The 18204-nt window shown below is 39.3% G+C and overlaps 1 protein-coding gene across 1 annotated transcript; it reads left to right on the forward strand.

Moving 5' to 3' along the window:
- The first annotated feature begins 679 nt into the window (after window positions 1–679).
- ccdc12 (coiled-coil domain containing 12) lies at window positions 680–18157 on the forward strand. Its single transcript, XM_053495526.1, has 7 exons — window positions 680–808; window positions 12268–12338; window positions 15438–15517; window positions 15754–15815; window positions 16838–16872; window positions 16958–17034; window positions 17836–18157. The coding sequence occupies exons 1-7, from the start codon at window positions 722–724 to the stop codon at window positions 17913–17915; spliced, it is 492 nt and encodes a 163-aa protein (XP_053351501.1). The 5' UTR covers window positions 680–721; the 3' UTR covers window positions 17916–18157.
- The last annotated feature ends 47 nt before the right edge of the window (window positions 18158–18204 follow it).

Consider the following 18204-nt stretch of genomic DNA (forward strand, 5'->3'; position numbering starts at 1 on the left):
CAGCCATTAATCATGTTATGACATACTTAGACGAATCAGTGTGCAGCATCATCATTAACTTGTGTCATACAGAATGTAACCGTAGCAAAATCAGGCCGAGCTTGTAGTTAAAGCATTTTATAGGTTGGTGTAACCAAAATGTGAAGTAAGGGGGAAAAATGTAAGAGTAACGAAAAACAAGTATGAACCCCTGAATCAGATGTGCCTACAGCGACATATAGAAGTAATTGCTGCCAAAATATTGAAGCAGCATGAGGAGCAGCAGTGAGTTGATCGCACGCTCCATTCACAAGTAATGGTAGCGTGCAGGCGTCAGGATCTGTACGCAGACAGAGCCACGGGTACCCTTGTGTTTTATATAGAGAGTCCAGTGTTTAGAGTCAAGTGAACAGTTGGTAGTGTGTGTACACCACAACTGAAGTCTGCTAACTTTATATTATTCATGGGATCAGTTATCTAAGAAGAAAACGATCGAAAGCTGTCGCTTTGGTTCACTATATTATACTATTTATATATATATTCTTTTTTTATATATTATAATATTACTATATTATTCTCAATCACACTTACACACACTCTGTGGCCTAGACATACAGTTTGTATGACATCATGCTCGGTACACCACATTAACTGCAAGGAACATAGTTGAACAATCGATGATTTCTGCTTTCTGTTAGATGCCCCTGGCAGGACAGACAATCGATATCAGATAGACATCATCATGGAGCAGGAGCCTGTGAGCGCCTTACAAGCGCAAGCTCTGAAAAGGAAAGAAAAGTTAAAAGCCCTAAGAGAACGACAGCTTCAAGTGAGTTCAGTAAAAAACACAAGCAAAACATTTATCATATTACACAAGAAGGATTTTTTAAATAGTGTTTAATACCGTGCCACAGGTTATTCAATGCTAGCTGGCTAGCGAAGTAGCAAACAAACGGTGTGACCTACATTGTACAGTAGTCAATGCTTATTACTAAATTGCTCGCAGTTAACTAGCAAGATAAGTAGTTAATTATTCGTTTTATTTATTCATTTATTAATGTTTGGATGAAGTTTAGTGTATTTGGGGAGAAGAGTAGCAAACACGTTTTGTTTAGCTTGTGAGCTAGCTAGCTAGTTGGCTGTGTGATATCTGAGTAATGTCATGCATGGCGTTCTTAGACTTTATATTACCATGAAATAAACCCCATGGATATGTTTATTTAAATTAAATATTGTTTAAATGCGCAATAAATGTATGTTGTAACCTCTTTTCAGGGGAAAGTGATTAGTGCCAGATGACGTAGTTGACCAATTAGCACAATCATGTGCAAATCGAAACTTTACATGTAGAAAATAATATTTCTGAAGACACATAATAGCATAGGATAAAATACAGAATTAATGGTATGTATTAATATGTATAGTTAGCACTGTGGCCTCGCACCTTTATGATCAGGGTTTCGTCTGTGTGCATGGAGTTTGCATGTTCTCCCTGTGCTTGGTGGGTTTTCTCCGGCTACTCTGGTTTCCTCCCAAATTCCAAAGAAATGTAGATTAGATTAATTGGTGTCCCAAAATTGCCTGTAGCCTGTGTGTTGGTGTGAACATATGTGCCCTGAAATGGATTGGCACCCTGTCCAGGTGCTCCAGGCTTTCTGCAACCCTGTATAGCAGGCAACACTAAATGGCGTACTGGACTGTGTTACAGTCCCTGATGCTTTTCTGAGAAATGAAAATAAAACGTATTCCAGGAATATAGCCCAAGTGGGTCGTGTTATTCTTGTCACGCAACAGAGCCAATTAATGCGATAGTTTACCGTGTATAGACAGTGTGTGCAGAAGAAACATGAATGGAATGAAAGCGAGAGACAGCATCTTTTTTTACTAAAAAAAGAACATAGACTATTACAACTTAACTGTCAAAGATGAATGGTCAGATCAATACATGTTTATTTTTAATGTGAGACCAGTACCAACTGAAGTAATGATAAAATGCAGTCATTTGAAGCTCCACTATGAAATAAAACACAGAATGTAAGAACACTGAACTCAGTCCTGTTCATGTTTGAGACGACTTTGACTCTGTGATATGGTGCATTATAATGCTAGAAGTACCCATTAGAAAATCCTTCATTGTGCCCATGGAGAGATTCACACAGTCAGCACTAGTACTCAAATATACTGTACTGTGGTATTTAAGTGGTAATTGATTAGATTAGATTAGATCTGATTCAACTTTGTCAAGTAGCCGGAAATGTATCTAACCAGAAATGCATAAGTGGCATATTTACAATAAATAACAATGTGGTGAATGAGGTTATAGGTTCAGATGTACAGATCTGAGAGTAATTAACCTACAGAAGGTACAGTAGGTAAAAAGTATTATATATAGTAAAAAAAAAACAGCATAGCTGTGCAAATATTGTGCAGTGAAAAAGACATGTCAATAAGATAACTTGCTCAACACTATGTACATTTACATTTACATTTGGGCATTTTGATATCGATAATTATTGATATTTTTATGACTCATTTAAAATAAGGACCAGGAGAAAAATATATTATATTTAAACATTTTTATTTTAAACTTAACCTTCCTCTGATCATAGTTATTCTTCAGTTATTAAGACAGAAATGTCAATAACCATGGAAAACTCAAATAATTAAAATGTAAAGTCTAAAGTCACAATGAACACTTAACAATTATCTCTGAACATTTAAGGTGCAAAATGAAAGAAAATGTAAGAAATGCTTAATAAAGTGTAATAAAATAAGTGCATTTTCTGCTTTTGAAGAGGAATCCAGCAGACCAGCATGAGACAACGACTTGGCGCAACCAAACGTTATACTGTTACATGATTGACGTTAGTGTATCACTCCCTATGTTGTTAGGTTACCAGAGAGCGAGTGCCTTTTTGAATGCAACTGTCACGGGCAACCGGAAGCGGACCAGAAGACTAGCACTTAGCCCTTGTAGCGTGGACGGTAAATCCAAACGCGGAAATAGCGCGAACAGGCAGGATAACCACGCGAGTCATTGTAAGAACTCTCTCACGCCGAGAGCAAGAGTTTACACAATTATACCCACTGTTGTGGGAGAGAGGTTGATTTTACGGCAGCTGTTTACAGGAGTGTAGTCCAGTGCAGGCAATGCTTTGTGGGTAATGCAGTCCAATGTTCGTGAACGCGGAAATGTGAGATGAGCTGGAATATAGAGCCTGAACCTGTTTTCTTTTAGTAGTTTTTGGTTTTATTTAAGTACGGAATCCACCCGGAAGTTTGTAATATCGCCTGACAAAGCAGAAAATAAAAAAATGGACATGCATCGACACATTTGTCTTTCCCATCGCTGCATGGGCATAAATTAACGGGCTGTTGCGCTGCCGCGAGAAACGACAAAATAAAGCGGAGAAGCTAACACCGTGTTCTAGCAACACACACTCAATCAGGAATTGGACCGAAAATCACAAGATTGGCATGGGCAGACTCAATGACTGAGCAATGTGAAGTGCCATCTTGTCTCCTTTTATAGTTCCTGAATCGCGACCACCGGAGCGAGTGCGCATGACAGCAACCAAACTAGCTTTGCGACCTTTGTTTTCTTCCGACAAAGAATAAAAATTATCAAACGTTTTATTGAACACATTTTTTATTGATATCGATCACGTGTCTTTCGCGATACATATCATTATCGTTTTATCGCCCAGCGCTAGCCTATGTTCACTGCAGCATCAGCTTTATGTTCTTGGCAGTTGATAACATTGTACTCAAATAGTTGCTTTGTTTGTTACTAGGGCGGTCTGAAAAGTATTTAAATATAGAATGAAAGTTGTAGTTGCCATAGAGTTTCCTATTCCGGACATTTTGCTCTAAGGTGGAAGTTGACATTTTTAAAATTACATTAAAATGTAACTTGGATAACGTGTTTTTAACACAAGTAGTAATTTAAAATATTTGGTCCCCTAGTTGAGCTTCTCTGGATCCCTTAAGGCCTCCCCTTGCTAACTGTAAGTGGCAAATGATGGGAAAGATTGTTTGATGTGATTTGCAAGATGTGATTGAGCAATGTGGTCTCGTAGTCGTCAGCTACTGTGAGTTCGGCACGGTGCTTTGGTTCATACTTCATATAAACAGGAGGTTAGAAGGGCCCGCTCCTTTCAAGCAGCAGGTCAAGGCCATTTATCATAATATGGACCATTTATTTTCCCTTCCCAAAAGTTGTTGGCTACAAGTAAATTGAGCTACGTAATTACTTTAGTTAGTTGCTTGAGTGTACCACCCCTATATCCCAGATGCATATCTGCAGGATGTCTGAGGTGAAGTTTCATGCCTTTTGTCTCCTGGAGACCCGCCTCATACCAAATAGCTCCAGTGCCCTAAAGCAGTTTTACAGTCTTCACAATGTCACTCTGATTTTAACAAGATTTGATTTCATCCATAGCCCTATTTTAAAGGACATCAATTTATAGTCCAAAGAATACACTTAGCACACCACAACCCCATCACACTCAGCCCTTTCTACACTGCCTGACAAAAAAAGTTATGGACACAATTTTGTTTGACCACATTTATCTCTGATTAGTCTCACTATCAAGCGGTTTCTGTAAAGCTACACAGATGTTTAGCCCCAATCCTGTGAGTTCTGGTCCCACAGTGTTTATGGAAATGCTCTTACGGTTACTATTTAACACTACAGTCATTGCAACTTTGTTAAAAGGCGTTTAAGTGGTCTTTAAGTAATCGTTAATGATTTATTTTGACCACATGACTTTCATGAGGTTGATGGGTCAGCACGATCCACTATTAGGTTTTATTAATATATTGGTGTTGGGTGGTTCTTAACCCATTTCTAGTCATTCTGTTGTTTTTGTTTATGGGGAGGCAGTGCAGTGTACCAACTCATTGTGATGTGACATGATAAGACCATTAAGACATCTTAATTCCCTCATGTCCCCTATGGATGAGGGGCCACAAACCACTATGGGGAAACTATAAAGATTTCAAATTTTATTTGTCACATACGCAGTCATACACAGTACGAAATGTAGTGAAATGCTTACACGACCGCCAGTGACCTTAAAAAGAGAATTAAAGCTTATATAAGTAATAAATATGAATAAAAGAAATATGATAGAAAAATTAAATGAAAATAAAATTTAACTAGTAAAAGTCAAACTAAAAATAGAAACTGAAAATAGAAATATACTGTACAAATAGAAAATAGAATGGTGTGCAAATAAGCATAGAAAAAGTGTCTTTGTGCAATGGTTATTAAAGTGTCTTTTTGCAATGGTCCAGAATGTAAACGTAAACATGTAGTGTAGATGTGAAGGTAGATGTGCATTGAATTGTCCATAGTGTTCATGGATGTATAAAGATTGATTGATTGATTGTAAAAAGATTGTGTTATTTTTGCATAGTGGTGTGGTTGAGAGACCTTATCGCCTGCGGGAAGAAGCTCCTCCTCAGTCTCTCTGTGTTGGCTCTTAGGGAGCGTAATCGCTTCCCAGACCGCAACAGAGTAAACAGTCCATTGTTGGGGTGGCTGAGGTCCTTCACGACCTTCCTGGCCTTGGTCCAGCACCGCTTGGTGTAGATTGAGTGCAGGTCAGGGAGCTCGGTGCGGATGATGCGCTCAGCTGATCGCACCACCCTCTGTAGAGCTCGTCTGTCCTGCATGGTGCTGTTCCCGAACCAGGTCGTGATGTTTCCTGTCAGGATGCTCTCTATGGTGCAGGAGTAGAAATTCCTGAGCACCTTGGAGGGCAGTCTAAAGTCTCTCAAGCGTCTGAGGTGGTAGAGACGCTGCCGGGCCTTTTTTACCACTGTGTTGATGTAACAGGACCATGCCAGGTCCTGCGTGATGTGAACACCGAGGTATCTGAAGCTGTCCACTCTCTCCACTGGGCTCCTGTTGATGATGGGGGTCTGGTAGTTCCTCACCTGCTTTGCACTGCAGTCCACTATCAGCTCCTTTGTCTTGCTGAACTTCAGGATGAGATTGTTTCTCTGGCACCAGTTCTCCAGATTTCCAACCTCCTCCAGGTAGGCCGTCTCATCATTGTTCATGATCAGGCCCACCACGACGTGTCGTCAGCAAACTTGATGACGGTGGTGGAGTCGGTAGTGGCCACGCAGTCATAGGTGTACGGAGAGTACAGCAGGGGGCTCAGAACACAACCCTGGGGGGCTCCTGTGCTGAGAGTGATGGAAGCTGAGACGTGTCCGCCCATCCTTACTGCCTGTGGTCTGCCAGTCAGAAAATTGGAGATCCACTGAAACATGGATGAGCTGAGTCCCAGGTGCTCCAGCTTGGTGGTAAGTGTGGAGGGGAATTATGATATTAAATGCAGAGCTGTAGTCGATGAAGAGCATTTTCACATAATTCCATCTCCGAGTGTCCAGGTAAGTGAGAGATGTATGGAGGAGATGTGAGATTGCATCATCCGTGGAACGGTTTGGACGGTATGCAAACTGTAGTGGGTCCAGTGTGTCTGGTAGTGAAGAAATGATGAAGTCTCTGACCAGGCGTTCAAAGCACTTCATCACTACTGAGGTGAGGGCTACAGGGCGATAATCATTGAGGGAAGCAGGATGAGGTTTCTTTAGAACGGGAACAATGATGGACTCTTTGAAGCATGTGGGGATCACCGACTGAGATAAAGAGATGTTAAATATCTCAGTGAACACAGGTGCTAGCTGGTCTGCGCAGAAAGATTTTTTTTTTTTTATAGTAGTAGTAGTAAAATCACACTGTGGTAAATGACAGCTCAAATACCTACATCTATCCAGTACATGGGTTTGCAATTGATTTGACTGTGACTTGACCTTGCTCTGCTATGTTAAGTATGGGACCTCCCCTTGGTTATAACTTTTACAGAATCAGATATTAAACGAAGAGTGTGAAGATGGCAGCATAAAGCGGCACAGCTATGCAAGACTATCAGTAGCTAAATGTTGTGGCATTGCTAAGCTCCTGTTCAACATTTCTTTAGTTTTAATTGGTGTAGGCCTGCCTGAAATTGCAACTTTTATGAATTTTAACATGGCAGTGAAAACCAGAGACGCATTGAAAAATTGGCAAATCAAGGACAAACTCAGCAGAAAATTAGAGAAAGTTGGAGACAATTTCTTTCAAATCTCCACTAAATACACCAGCAAAAACGGCTTTTGGGGCATTCCGTGTAAGATAAAAGGAAAAAGAAGCAGACGACAAATATAGCATGTCAAACGTTAAGGTACATTACATCCATCAAAACATGAAATATTAAAAAGCTAGCAGAGACTTAATAAAGATGTCTCATGATACTGCTAGTGGCCCAAACAAAATCACGACCAGTTTAAAAAAAACTCACTCACTCTCTATACCGCTTAGCCTGTCAAGGGTGGAGGCTATCTTAGGAGACTCAAGGAACGAGGTATGGTACACCCTGAGTTGGATAACAATCTATCGCAAGGCACACAAGCGCACACTATGGGGAATTTTCTAATTGGAAGTTAACCTACCCGGCATGGCTTTGGACTGTGGGCTGAAACTGGAATACCTGGAGGAAACCCGTCAAACATAGGGAGGACATGTATACTCCACAAACCCGAGGTGGGACTAGAGCCCTTGACCCTGGAAGTGTGAGCCCACAATGCTAACCACTTTGCCACCATGCTGCTAGTTTAGAAAATACCTCCAGCATGTATTGTGCACTTCTAAAATCTTTTTATCCTCCTTGCTATGAGCAGTTATCCTACACATTCCTGAACCAGGCAAGGACTATGATGAGTCCAAAAGGTACACCTTGTAAACTTTTTGACTTTGTAAAACCTTAAAGAGGATGGTTGATAATCGTCATGTCTGGAAGCTGGAAGCCAACAATCAAATAAGTAGACTGCAGTAGCTTTAGACTGTGTAGGCGTGTACTAGATCTCCCTGTTAGACTGGAATCCTATGTATGTGACACCTTTTGTTGAAGTGGTGACCTAGAGAAAGCTTATGATATAAAATGAAATTTAGGTAGGATCTACCTTGTCAGGCTTACACACTTTGGTGTATTTTGCTGTTTGATTGCAACATCATGGAATCTGCATTCTAGGACAAAAATCTGTCTTTACAGCTGAGCCCTCCATTTTTCTTTTAACTTCGTATGCATTTTCAATGTATTTCTGTCACAATGTTTCCAATTGTGCAGACTTGATTCAAATCCAACTTAAAAGCCCTTGAATCGATGAAACAGATCACCCATTTATAGTCTTACAAAACGTGATCTGCTGCTGGGTACTGGGTCATTGTGGTTTCTTTGGTCTTTATCAGGCAGACAGTGCTGGTAATAATGATCTTGGAATGAGAACCAGCAAGTCCCTTATCTCACCATTAGACCTCTGACTGGCCTTGAACTCTTGAGTCTAGAAAATGGCAAGTAAAATAGGCCAAAAATGAGACTAAGGTAGTTAGTAAGGTTTCAGTGTGGTCTTTTAAGAAGATCTTTAAAGATGCTATTTTATGTGCAGCTGTTCTTATGTTTATTTTTGCATGTATTTATTCAAATATTTTGATATATTTATTTATAACCTTGTTCCTGCCATGAAAAAAGCACCCAAACCTGGCATAAAAATTTTTAAAAGTATATCCTATTGCTTTCTTTGACCATATCTATATAAATAAAAGTTTTGTTTGTACATTGGTTAGAACTCTTTCAATGATATCTTTTTGTAAATTGGAGGACCCAAAACCAGTCTCTGAAAAAAAAATAATGTGTCTGTTTGTATGTCTTTATATCTGTACAGTATGTCTATCCAGATGATTTTGTGACAGCAACATGCAAAACCGTCTGAACAGAATTTGAGACTTGCGCCAGAAACTAAAGCAAAATATTGAGTCAAAGGGACGTCACAGCATCTAGCTGGTTTATTTCTACCCTTGGAGGGTGGCCGTGGTTATATGGTGTAATACTAGAAGACACAGTAATTGCCATAATGCACCTACAAATCTCGCACGCACGAGCGACAGCGTGACTCATCACAGCTTACTCCAAAGCATACTCTGAAGTTGGTGTGTACAGTATAAAAACTGAACCTTGTGCCATAAATTTTATCAAAAAGTTAAGTAGAAAGGATGTTATGAGCAGTCACTTGCCACATTAGATTACAGCATCTAGCAGGTTTCATTCATTCACTGCATTTTCCTTAGAGGTGGGCGTGGTTATACGTGGCACTCAGAGCCAATCAGTGCGTTAATTTACTTTGCATACATACAGAGAATGCGGAAGACACAGGCCGTAATGCTTCCACAAAGCCGGCACAATCCTCAATACACAGAAACGACAGCGTGCCTCATCATCGATTATATAAAAAAAAAGGGTTCTTACTACTTCTGTCTAAATAAATGGTTTTGTCTGTACACTTGAAATGTTTCTAAAAACTCTGTAACTGTCGGCAACGAGTACTAACGCCAGTAAACAATAAATAAATAGTCACATGTATTGCTGATTAACAAAGGAGAAGGACAGTACGGAACAGTAAAGCATGAGCTCTATTGTTTACTAGAACATTGACAAACAGATTGCTTGCTTTCAATAACGTATCAAAACAAAACCAGTTAATGAAATCAGTTATCTAAACAATTTATCTTTCTATTTATCTCTCTTGTGTCTCAGCTGCTTCTGGTTTGCCATTGGTTGTTAAACTTCTCACAGTGTAAAAAGTACTGAGCTCTTTTTCTTGCCTAGTGATCTTTGAGTCTTTAGATCTGTCCTTTCCTGGCTGTGCATACAGGTACTTCGATAGTATCTCAGAGTACTCACTTCAACTGTTCTGGTTGGTATGTGCACTTCAAGAACTCAATTAACCTGTTTAAAGTAAACATGACTAACAAATCTTTGGTATTTAATCTTGTCATTTAGACATTGTGGAACAAATTGGTGTTGGTGTTTCGGGTGAAATGGGAGTATTTGGTACTTGACTGACAGCTGACTGATCTGCTAGAATGAGTGCAAGCATGTCTGACATCATTATGTTGGTCAGATTTCATTCGGTAACAAAATGAGAATGTTGTATGCACAGTTGGATGTTATGACTTATGATTATCATGTCACTGTATACACTTTTAGACAGGTTCATAAGATAGTCATTAGGCTGCAATTTCAACTTTTAGTCGTACCAGTGATTACAGTGATGCATCTATGTGTCTATTAAACACCAATCAGGCATTTCAGCACAAAACATGTTGTGTAGATTCTGGGGGTGTGCTGTGCTTTCTGACACCAGGATGTTGGCAGCGGATCCTTTGGATGCTGTGGGTTGCTAGGTGGGGACTCAGTGGATCAGACTTATTTGTTCATTGCATTCTATGCACAACTGAATTGGAAACTGGAGAGTTTGGGGGGGATGGGACAGATCGGCAGCCCTGAGGTCTTTGCCTCCTGGGCCCTGTGTGCTGTGTCCTGTCTGTTCTTTCTTTCAGGGCTAGCATTAAGTTTTTATGGTAATTTGTGCTGCTTTGGCTTTCCTGCGGGATTGGACTGTACAGGCTAGAATTTGGTCCCCACTTGTGTGTCCATGATCCTCCAATACAATGTCATCACCAATATTTGATGAAAAATTGCAAATTCTACAAGTATCACGATTTAATAAATATCCAGATTCTATATTACATTTCCCCCCAGTTTTGTTCAATTTTTAAACTTAAAAAAAAAGAAGTTATGAATAAGTTAATGACGAATTAAATGTAGCCTATTCCTTATAACATTAGTTTACATAAGTAAACAAACTAACTTAAAATACAAGAATTTTACCCTTTAACTTCAAATTAGTAACGTAAAGTAAAACAAGCTACATTGTTACTGAGCAGCACGTATCTCTGTCATTTGATGTCATAACTTCTATCACACAGGATGCCAATATATGAATAGTTTAATAGTTAATAGTTCAGTAAAACTGTAACGTTTTACTGCCTCAAATCCCTCCAAAGTCTCAAAAGGCAGATCTGAGGTTTTAATGCACACAATTTTTTTAAATAATGTAACACCATAAAAATGTGTTTTTGTTGTGCCATTTAGAAGCTTCTGCGCCTTGTACAGAATCGTTTATATATCTGAGGCCAATTAAACTGAAAACCAGCCAGTTCTGTTTACTGGCCGATCAACTGGTTCATCTCTATTATAAATGTAAAAATAGTTTTGATTTAGAAGTCAATTTGGCGATATGTGAATCGCCACACAAAAGAATTACAATCCTACAAGCAAGAGGGTTGAAATAAGTGCTACGTCCTCAGTAAATGAAGTAGATTGAGAGTTTTTAAAATGAATGGTACTCAGTAGTTTGTAGGAGCCTTTTTCCTGCAGAGTACATTAGAAACGAATCTCATGAGGGTTGAGATTACAACTGGACTTATGCCAGCTTTTCAAACATAATGAACGGAACCGCCCATGTAATCTCATTCGTGCACCGTGAAATTTGCAGTCAAACTTTTAAGTAGAGTGTAATTGGGCTGATTTTCGTGGCTGGTTAGATTGTTGTGCCAATTGCTCAAGGTAGCTGGATATTATGCCGGTTTTAAATGAGTAAATTGTTCAGAATATTCCGTGATGTGGGGGTTTATAAAATCCAGTCTTTAATCACAATTAAGTTAAAATTTTACAACTTCTCTAAATTGTCTATTTACAATAATAAGCTTTTTTACTGCCCTTTTTCTTTGTTTAGATCATTGACAGAATCATTTGTGATTGTTATCGACAAAAAAAAAAGGTCAAGAGTAAACAAGTCTTACAATCTTTCTCCTGTTTATTTAATTCTGCTAAAACATTAAATATGTCAATTTAACTGAGTTGTAACTATGGAAACAATAACCAAGTAGAAGGTTTAAATTTGCATAAATCATTTTAATTGCAGCCATCATTGCAGTCATTATTAATCAATGCCTTCATCAGTACTGTGGTATCAGTACCGATATGATCTGTGGCCACATCTGAAACTGATTTAGAAATGTCCGTGGAACACAAGATAGTTTTTGTTTTAAAGAATCACGTACATTAAAGAGTGGAATGTGTTGTTGTTTACTTTGTGTCTGGTGTGCGAAGCCAGCTCACTCTACAGCGCAATATTTCCAAACCCATAATCATTGAGTAAGTCAAATTATCTGGGGCCTATCAAGATTAATTTGGTGGACATAATCATTCTAGCTTCCTGACCATCCTAAACAATGGTTTTTGCATTTTTACAGTTCTCACTAATTGTGGGTGGCTCCTTTCAGATATAATGACACTCAATTTGCAGTCACACTAATCCAGTTTTTCTTCATAGGGACGGGAACCAGCAGAGGGAGAACCTGATTGCAAGAGAGCAGCAGAAGTAGAAACAGAAGAAAGACACAGGTAAAAGCACACATCCTGTTTTTGCACAAAATACATTTCAGTTAGTTCCTAAATCCACATGTTTTTTAGTGCCAAGTTCTGCTTCCAACCCCGAGTCTTCATGCTCCTGGTCTTGTCACACTCTGTGCTGTGCCTAAGAGTATGTGGCTTGCCCATTACAAGGCTGCGTCCAGTGTTTACATGAGCTAGTGCTGTGGGTCGCCAGTTTCTCTCAACTCTATTTCAGGCAAGGCTTTCAATGGAGATTTTCCATTGTTTATACTCATTGTTTATACTGGATAGAACCTTGTTCCTCTCTCTTGAGAGTTAAGGTACTGTTTTCAGTCTACTTAGTATTCTTGTTTTTAGCATTTACTTGTATAGAAATGATTAATCTTGCGAAGGCCACGTTTGACTGAGGCGTTCATGAAAGTAAATGGTATTTTGTTGCAACTGCATCCACAAAATTTTTTTTCAAAAAACGCACAACACAAGACATCCTATTGGCATTCAGAATTGAGGCGTTATCTTTGCTGGAAAGTTTAAAGGCGTGTCTCTTGTGACTAAGCATGCATCATTAAAATTGCAACGGAGCTCCGATTGCAAAACAATAGTCCCGCAGACGGGTGACGAGCACCTCCCAGCCTATACCTCTTGGCTGCTTTGTTTTCTAAAAACTGCACCACTGCCCTGATAGAATGTGGGCGTAATCAGAGAGTTGAGACATCTTTAATTGTAGGTTTACGGATGCGCTTCATTTCGTTTATTTGGCATTAAAGGTCATATTGAGTTAAAAAAAATAAATAGGATTGTTCTATGCTTGGTTTAGTTTTTGTAAAATATTTATTTAATCAAATTAAAAAAAGATGAGCTAGTGGCTGTCTTAACCAAAAAAAATTATTAATTATTAAACGGAACATATTACATAATTTTTGTCCAGACGAGTTTTGAAAAGAATCTAGCAGTCAACCCATTTAGTGACTACCTTCCCAAAATAAATAAAAATAAATGGCTTCTATTTACAAAACTACAGTAACCCTATATGTCTTTTTGCTCTCTATATATTATAAGTATTCAGATAATAAACACATTTTTAATGATGTCAGGAGAAATTTCTGTTCTTTGGGTTTTTTTTTTGAGTGTATCCAAGCTTTCAATTTGACTTAACATTTCTATAATAAACAATAACTTTGCTCAGATGCATCATGGTCTATAAAAATCTAAAACAATACATTAAACCTTTGTTGCTGGACGTCCGGCACACACTGTATATGCGCTGTGTAAGTTCAAACCGCAGAAGATACCACTGTATTTTCCTGTCATACTATGCTGCTCAGCTCAGTTTAATCTATTTACGATTACTTTCTTATGCAAGTGTGTTTCCCAACATACTAAGTATGACAGTGTGTGACTGTGGCATGTGTGTAATTGTACTGCGTTTTTGTGTAGGCTGCCAAAAGAGCAGGGCGAGGCAATAGGTAAGGCTCATGACATTATTGAACTCTCAACTACTGCAGTGCTAAAGTTACAGATTTTTATTATGCAAGAAGACAGGGTTTTAATCCTCCATGAATGAAAGGAGTAGTCCTTCACCCGTCGTTCATACATGCAACACGCGCCTATACAGCTCTATTGAGAGAACCAGAACGTATGATTCTTAGACCCCTGTGTGAACATGCTGTAAAGTGTAATACAGGCGTGTGTTAATTGTGAGCTGTCGACATAATAGTCGATATCAGCTTACTTTTATTTTTGGTGTGATGTTACTCTGTTGGAAAACCATCAGTATCAGATAAAGTGTTGTGCTAAAGACTAGAATTGTGCAGCAGCTCTAGTTCTGGAGAAAGTGCTGAACAAACGACTGTTGACATTCAAGTAGCACCGTGCTGTACGGCCGACCCACCGTACGTGAAGAATGGCGGCAGAGCGGTATTGTTCTAGCAGGTGGTCAGGAAGTATCACCAGGAAACTTGGAAGTGGGAGGGGTTCCTAGTCCTTTGTCTATGTTTCTGATTTAACTGATTTTTCTTTCAGTGCTGGGTGATGTTTCACTTGAAAAATAGCTTTTTATGTTTTGTGAAAAATCGGCTTTTATTTTGATGGCTGTTCATGCCAGCGTTCGTATTTTGGTCTCAGAGGTTTACCATAAAAGGCCCTCTGCCAGTGACTGTGCTCACAATGTGTGGGTTGATGAATGCCGGCCCAGTCGAAGACCCGACCTACAACACACACACTCCACCCCCCACCCCCTGATTAATCAGCACTGAACTGGCACACATCACTGGAGACTCGCTGCTCCGAAATTGCAGAAAATAAACTTTGAATCCCCTGAAGTACGAGTTGAAACAAAGCGGCATGTCTGTCTCGTGCGCTCACTCAATAAAGCCCTCGTATGATTACCAGAAGATTTAGCAAATAGCTGTAATTTGTGAAGAGGTAAGAGATGACATAATTGGGCATGTATTGACTCGGTCTCAGCTGGGAAACTGCACTCCCCAGATGCAGCCCACAAAACAGGTGTTACATGCTAATTAGCTGGTGTGAAGAACATGAAGGAAGCCATTGTGTACGTGTATGGGTTCGATTACCCAGATTGCACCAGTAGCTTGTCCCAGAATAGAACCAATCAGGATGTTGGCCTGCACTGCTCCCTACTGGTCATGGGCTGTGTTGGGGGAAATGCACTTGAGCATATTATGCGCCACACTAGTATTGTAACAGTTTTGTATTGATGAACAAGTCCTGCAAGATTTCAGATATCAATCTGTAGTGCTTGGGTGTAACTCCTGTGTGTGTTACACCTATGTGTAGTATGTAGATAGTGCCTACTCTGTATAGGTAAATAATAGAGAAAACACACCTTTTAAAACAAGAAACTGTTAGCTGGAATATCCATTTCGTTCTTTAAGAGGAAGGACTTTAAAGAACTTCTCCAGAACTTCTTAGTCAATGTAACTGAAAAAACTAAAAATAGTGCTGCATTTATATTTTATTATTAAGTGAGCTAACAAAATCGCTGCATTTATATATTAGATCTGGACACTGCTTTATCCTGTATTTAGGGTTGTGGGGGCCTGGACCCTATCCCAGGGTGCTAATGTTGTTTGTGTGTTTATACAGAGACCTGAAGCTGAGAAACTACACTCCAGAAGATGAAGAGCTAAAAGAAAGGCAGGTGCCCAAAGCTAAACCTGCATCAGGTGAGAATTAGCACATGCTCAGTGCTTCTTATACAATTATTCTTATTTTTGGTAGAACTACAGAAACTTGAGCATTGGTAACTGATCTCCTGAATGTTCATTGTACTACAGTCCAAGTTCTTGGTTTAGTACATGTTACCAGCACTGAGTAATGGGTGTTTAAAGAAGCTTGTCTAGGAAGTGCTCAAGGTCAGAATGCATGCAGTCTGACCTGTTCTGCTTTTGTATCTCTGCAGTGGAAGATAAAGTTAAAGACCAGCTGGAAGCTGCAAACCCAGAACCCATTATAGAGGAAGTGGTGAGTGGTATTACACCTACAAAAGTCAGCTCTTTGTTGTTAATGTAGAACAAAAGCGCTTCTTCAGTCAACACCATTGCTCAAACTACAAAAGATAATTGTGTCCAACTGCCTAGCATGAACAGAAACTAAAATATACTAGAAACTAGAATACTAACTAAAATTCAAAAAAGCGATTTTAAATTAAACCAAAACTAGCTTATTTAATAGTATGCACTTCTCATGAGGGCACTAGGCTGAAAAATAACCATTGTTAGACTAATTAAGTAAATAGGAAGATAAACTGCCTAGCCAAAACAAGTCCGTGTTTCAGAGGGGTTCAAGTAAATAAAACTTTCAAATTAGTGGAATTGTGTTGAGCACCGTTCTACCCATCCGTTTTAGTGCACTTAAAAGTGATAGTAGAACTCGCATGCTTAATAATGAAAGTAAGTGCTTTTCCATGCACACAGTGTGACTAGAACTCTCAGGATTGGAATTAGAGAGCTAAGAGTTTGCAATTTGGAGCAAGAAAGGGACCGCATGGAATGATGCACCTATCATGCATAGTGGCCACTGAGCAAGCCCCTGGAAGCAGTGTTATTATCTTGGGTTGCTTCAGTTGGTCAAGTCTAGACTGTTATGTGGCAATAATCATGGTAGATTATTACATCAATAGAGTTTTTCTTCCCTTATGGCACAGGCATATCCCAGGACTCAGATTGTGTCTTGGATCATTTTCGAGCATCATCTGGCCACCATGTTGCATGTCGTAATCAAAGCTAATAGGGATTCATTAAATCTTGATGAGTAAATTTGTTTTTTGGCTAGGCATTGTCATTGGAATTAATCCTAAATGGAAGATGAAAATTTTTTATTGACCCACCTGTCTATCCTATCTTTGTATGCATTTTACCTAAGTACAATGTAGTCTGCTTGGTTGCTGAAAACAATGCTGCTATGGGGGGGTTATTGTAATTTAATGAGTTTAATAAAAGTTTAATATGTATTACTGATGTGTGCCCCTCCCCCCTAACCCACAGGATCTGGCCAATTTAGCTCCAAGAAAACCAGACTGGTAAGGCGTTAAAACATGCTCTATGTATTTTCATGTACAGTGTATGCTTAGTACATCATTATCACGAACCCTTGTTTTTTGGAAGGGACCTAAAGCGGGATGTTGCAAAGAAGCTGGAAAAACTTGAGAAAAGAACCCAGAAAGCCATTGCTGAACTCATCAGTGAGTATGATATAAAATTTTCTGATTGATGTGGTAAAACTTTGAGTCACTTTAGTCACAGTAGTAAGATAAGCACATTCTGTACTGGTTGTCATGCTTTAAATGTAATTGCTGTGTGGTTTTTGACATCATGCATGTGGTTTCCCTCTTTCAGTGCTGTACACTGTACGTGTTTTTCATCTGCCCACCACATTGTTTTTTTAATCAATGTTATTTTTCAAGCATGTTCTCTTACACAATGTTGACCAGGAATAAAAAAACACAAGTGTAAGAGCACTACTAAAAATAACTCCCGGGTCATGGCTGACATCTTTTTAAAACAAGGACACACTCTTTCACTCCCTCTATACCACTTATCCTGTTCAGGGTCACAGGAGGCCTGGAGCCTATCACAGGGACTCGGGGCATTAGGCGGGATACATCCTGGACAGGGTGCCAATCACATGGTCGGAATATGATGTTCACATAAGCACACGCACACACTATGGGGAGTTTGGTTAGCCTAACTTGGATAACGCAGGAAAACAAAAATCCATGCACTCAGACCAGAGGCAGGAATCTTGAACCCGTGACAATGTAGGTGCGAGGCAACAAGGCTAACTGCAACGACACTGTGCTGACAAAACAAGGACAGTACATGGGAAATGTATTTTTAAATTTGTTTGATTTTGTCCCGTACTGCTTGCCCAAGAGTAAATATTATGTTTCAGCCTGCTAAAAACTTATTTACCTTTTATTGACTCCACTGACCCTCATAGCTTTTGTGAGCTATTTTCTCAGGTGTGTGTTTTATGTGTTCAGGGGAGAGGTTGAAGGGGAGTGAAACTGAGCTGGCTGATGCTGTTGGAGCAGTCGGTGTAGAAGAGGCAGATTCGGACTGAACACATATGGAGGTGCACATTCTGGGTCCTGAAGACGAGTGTAGCTCTCGAATTTAGCCTGTGACATGAACTGGTTCAAAGTGTTCAAGTTCAAATGTGGCCAATTCAGGAGTGACAGTATGGCGGATGTGTGTGTGAGTGAGAGAGAGAGAGAAAAAGAGAGTGATGTACAAAGTTTTGTATTCATCCTGAAATATCCTAGGTTTCTGTTCATTTGTACTTAAATAAATGTTTTTTTTCTACTTTTTTACTCTTGTTCTCTTTGTCCAAATTGAAATTAGATTAAATT

This window comes from Clarias gariepinus, chromosome 4, assembly GCF_024256425.1.
Source record: "Clarias gariepinus isolate MV-2021 ecotype Netherlands chromosome 4, CGAR_prim_01v2, whole genome shotgun sequence".
Classification (NCBI taxonomy): Eukaryota; Metazoa; Chordata; class Actinopteri; order Siluriformes; family Clariidae; genus Clarias; species Clarias gariepinus.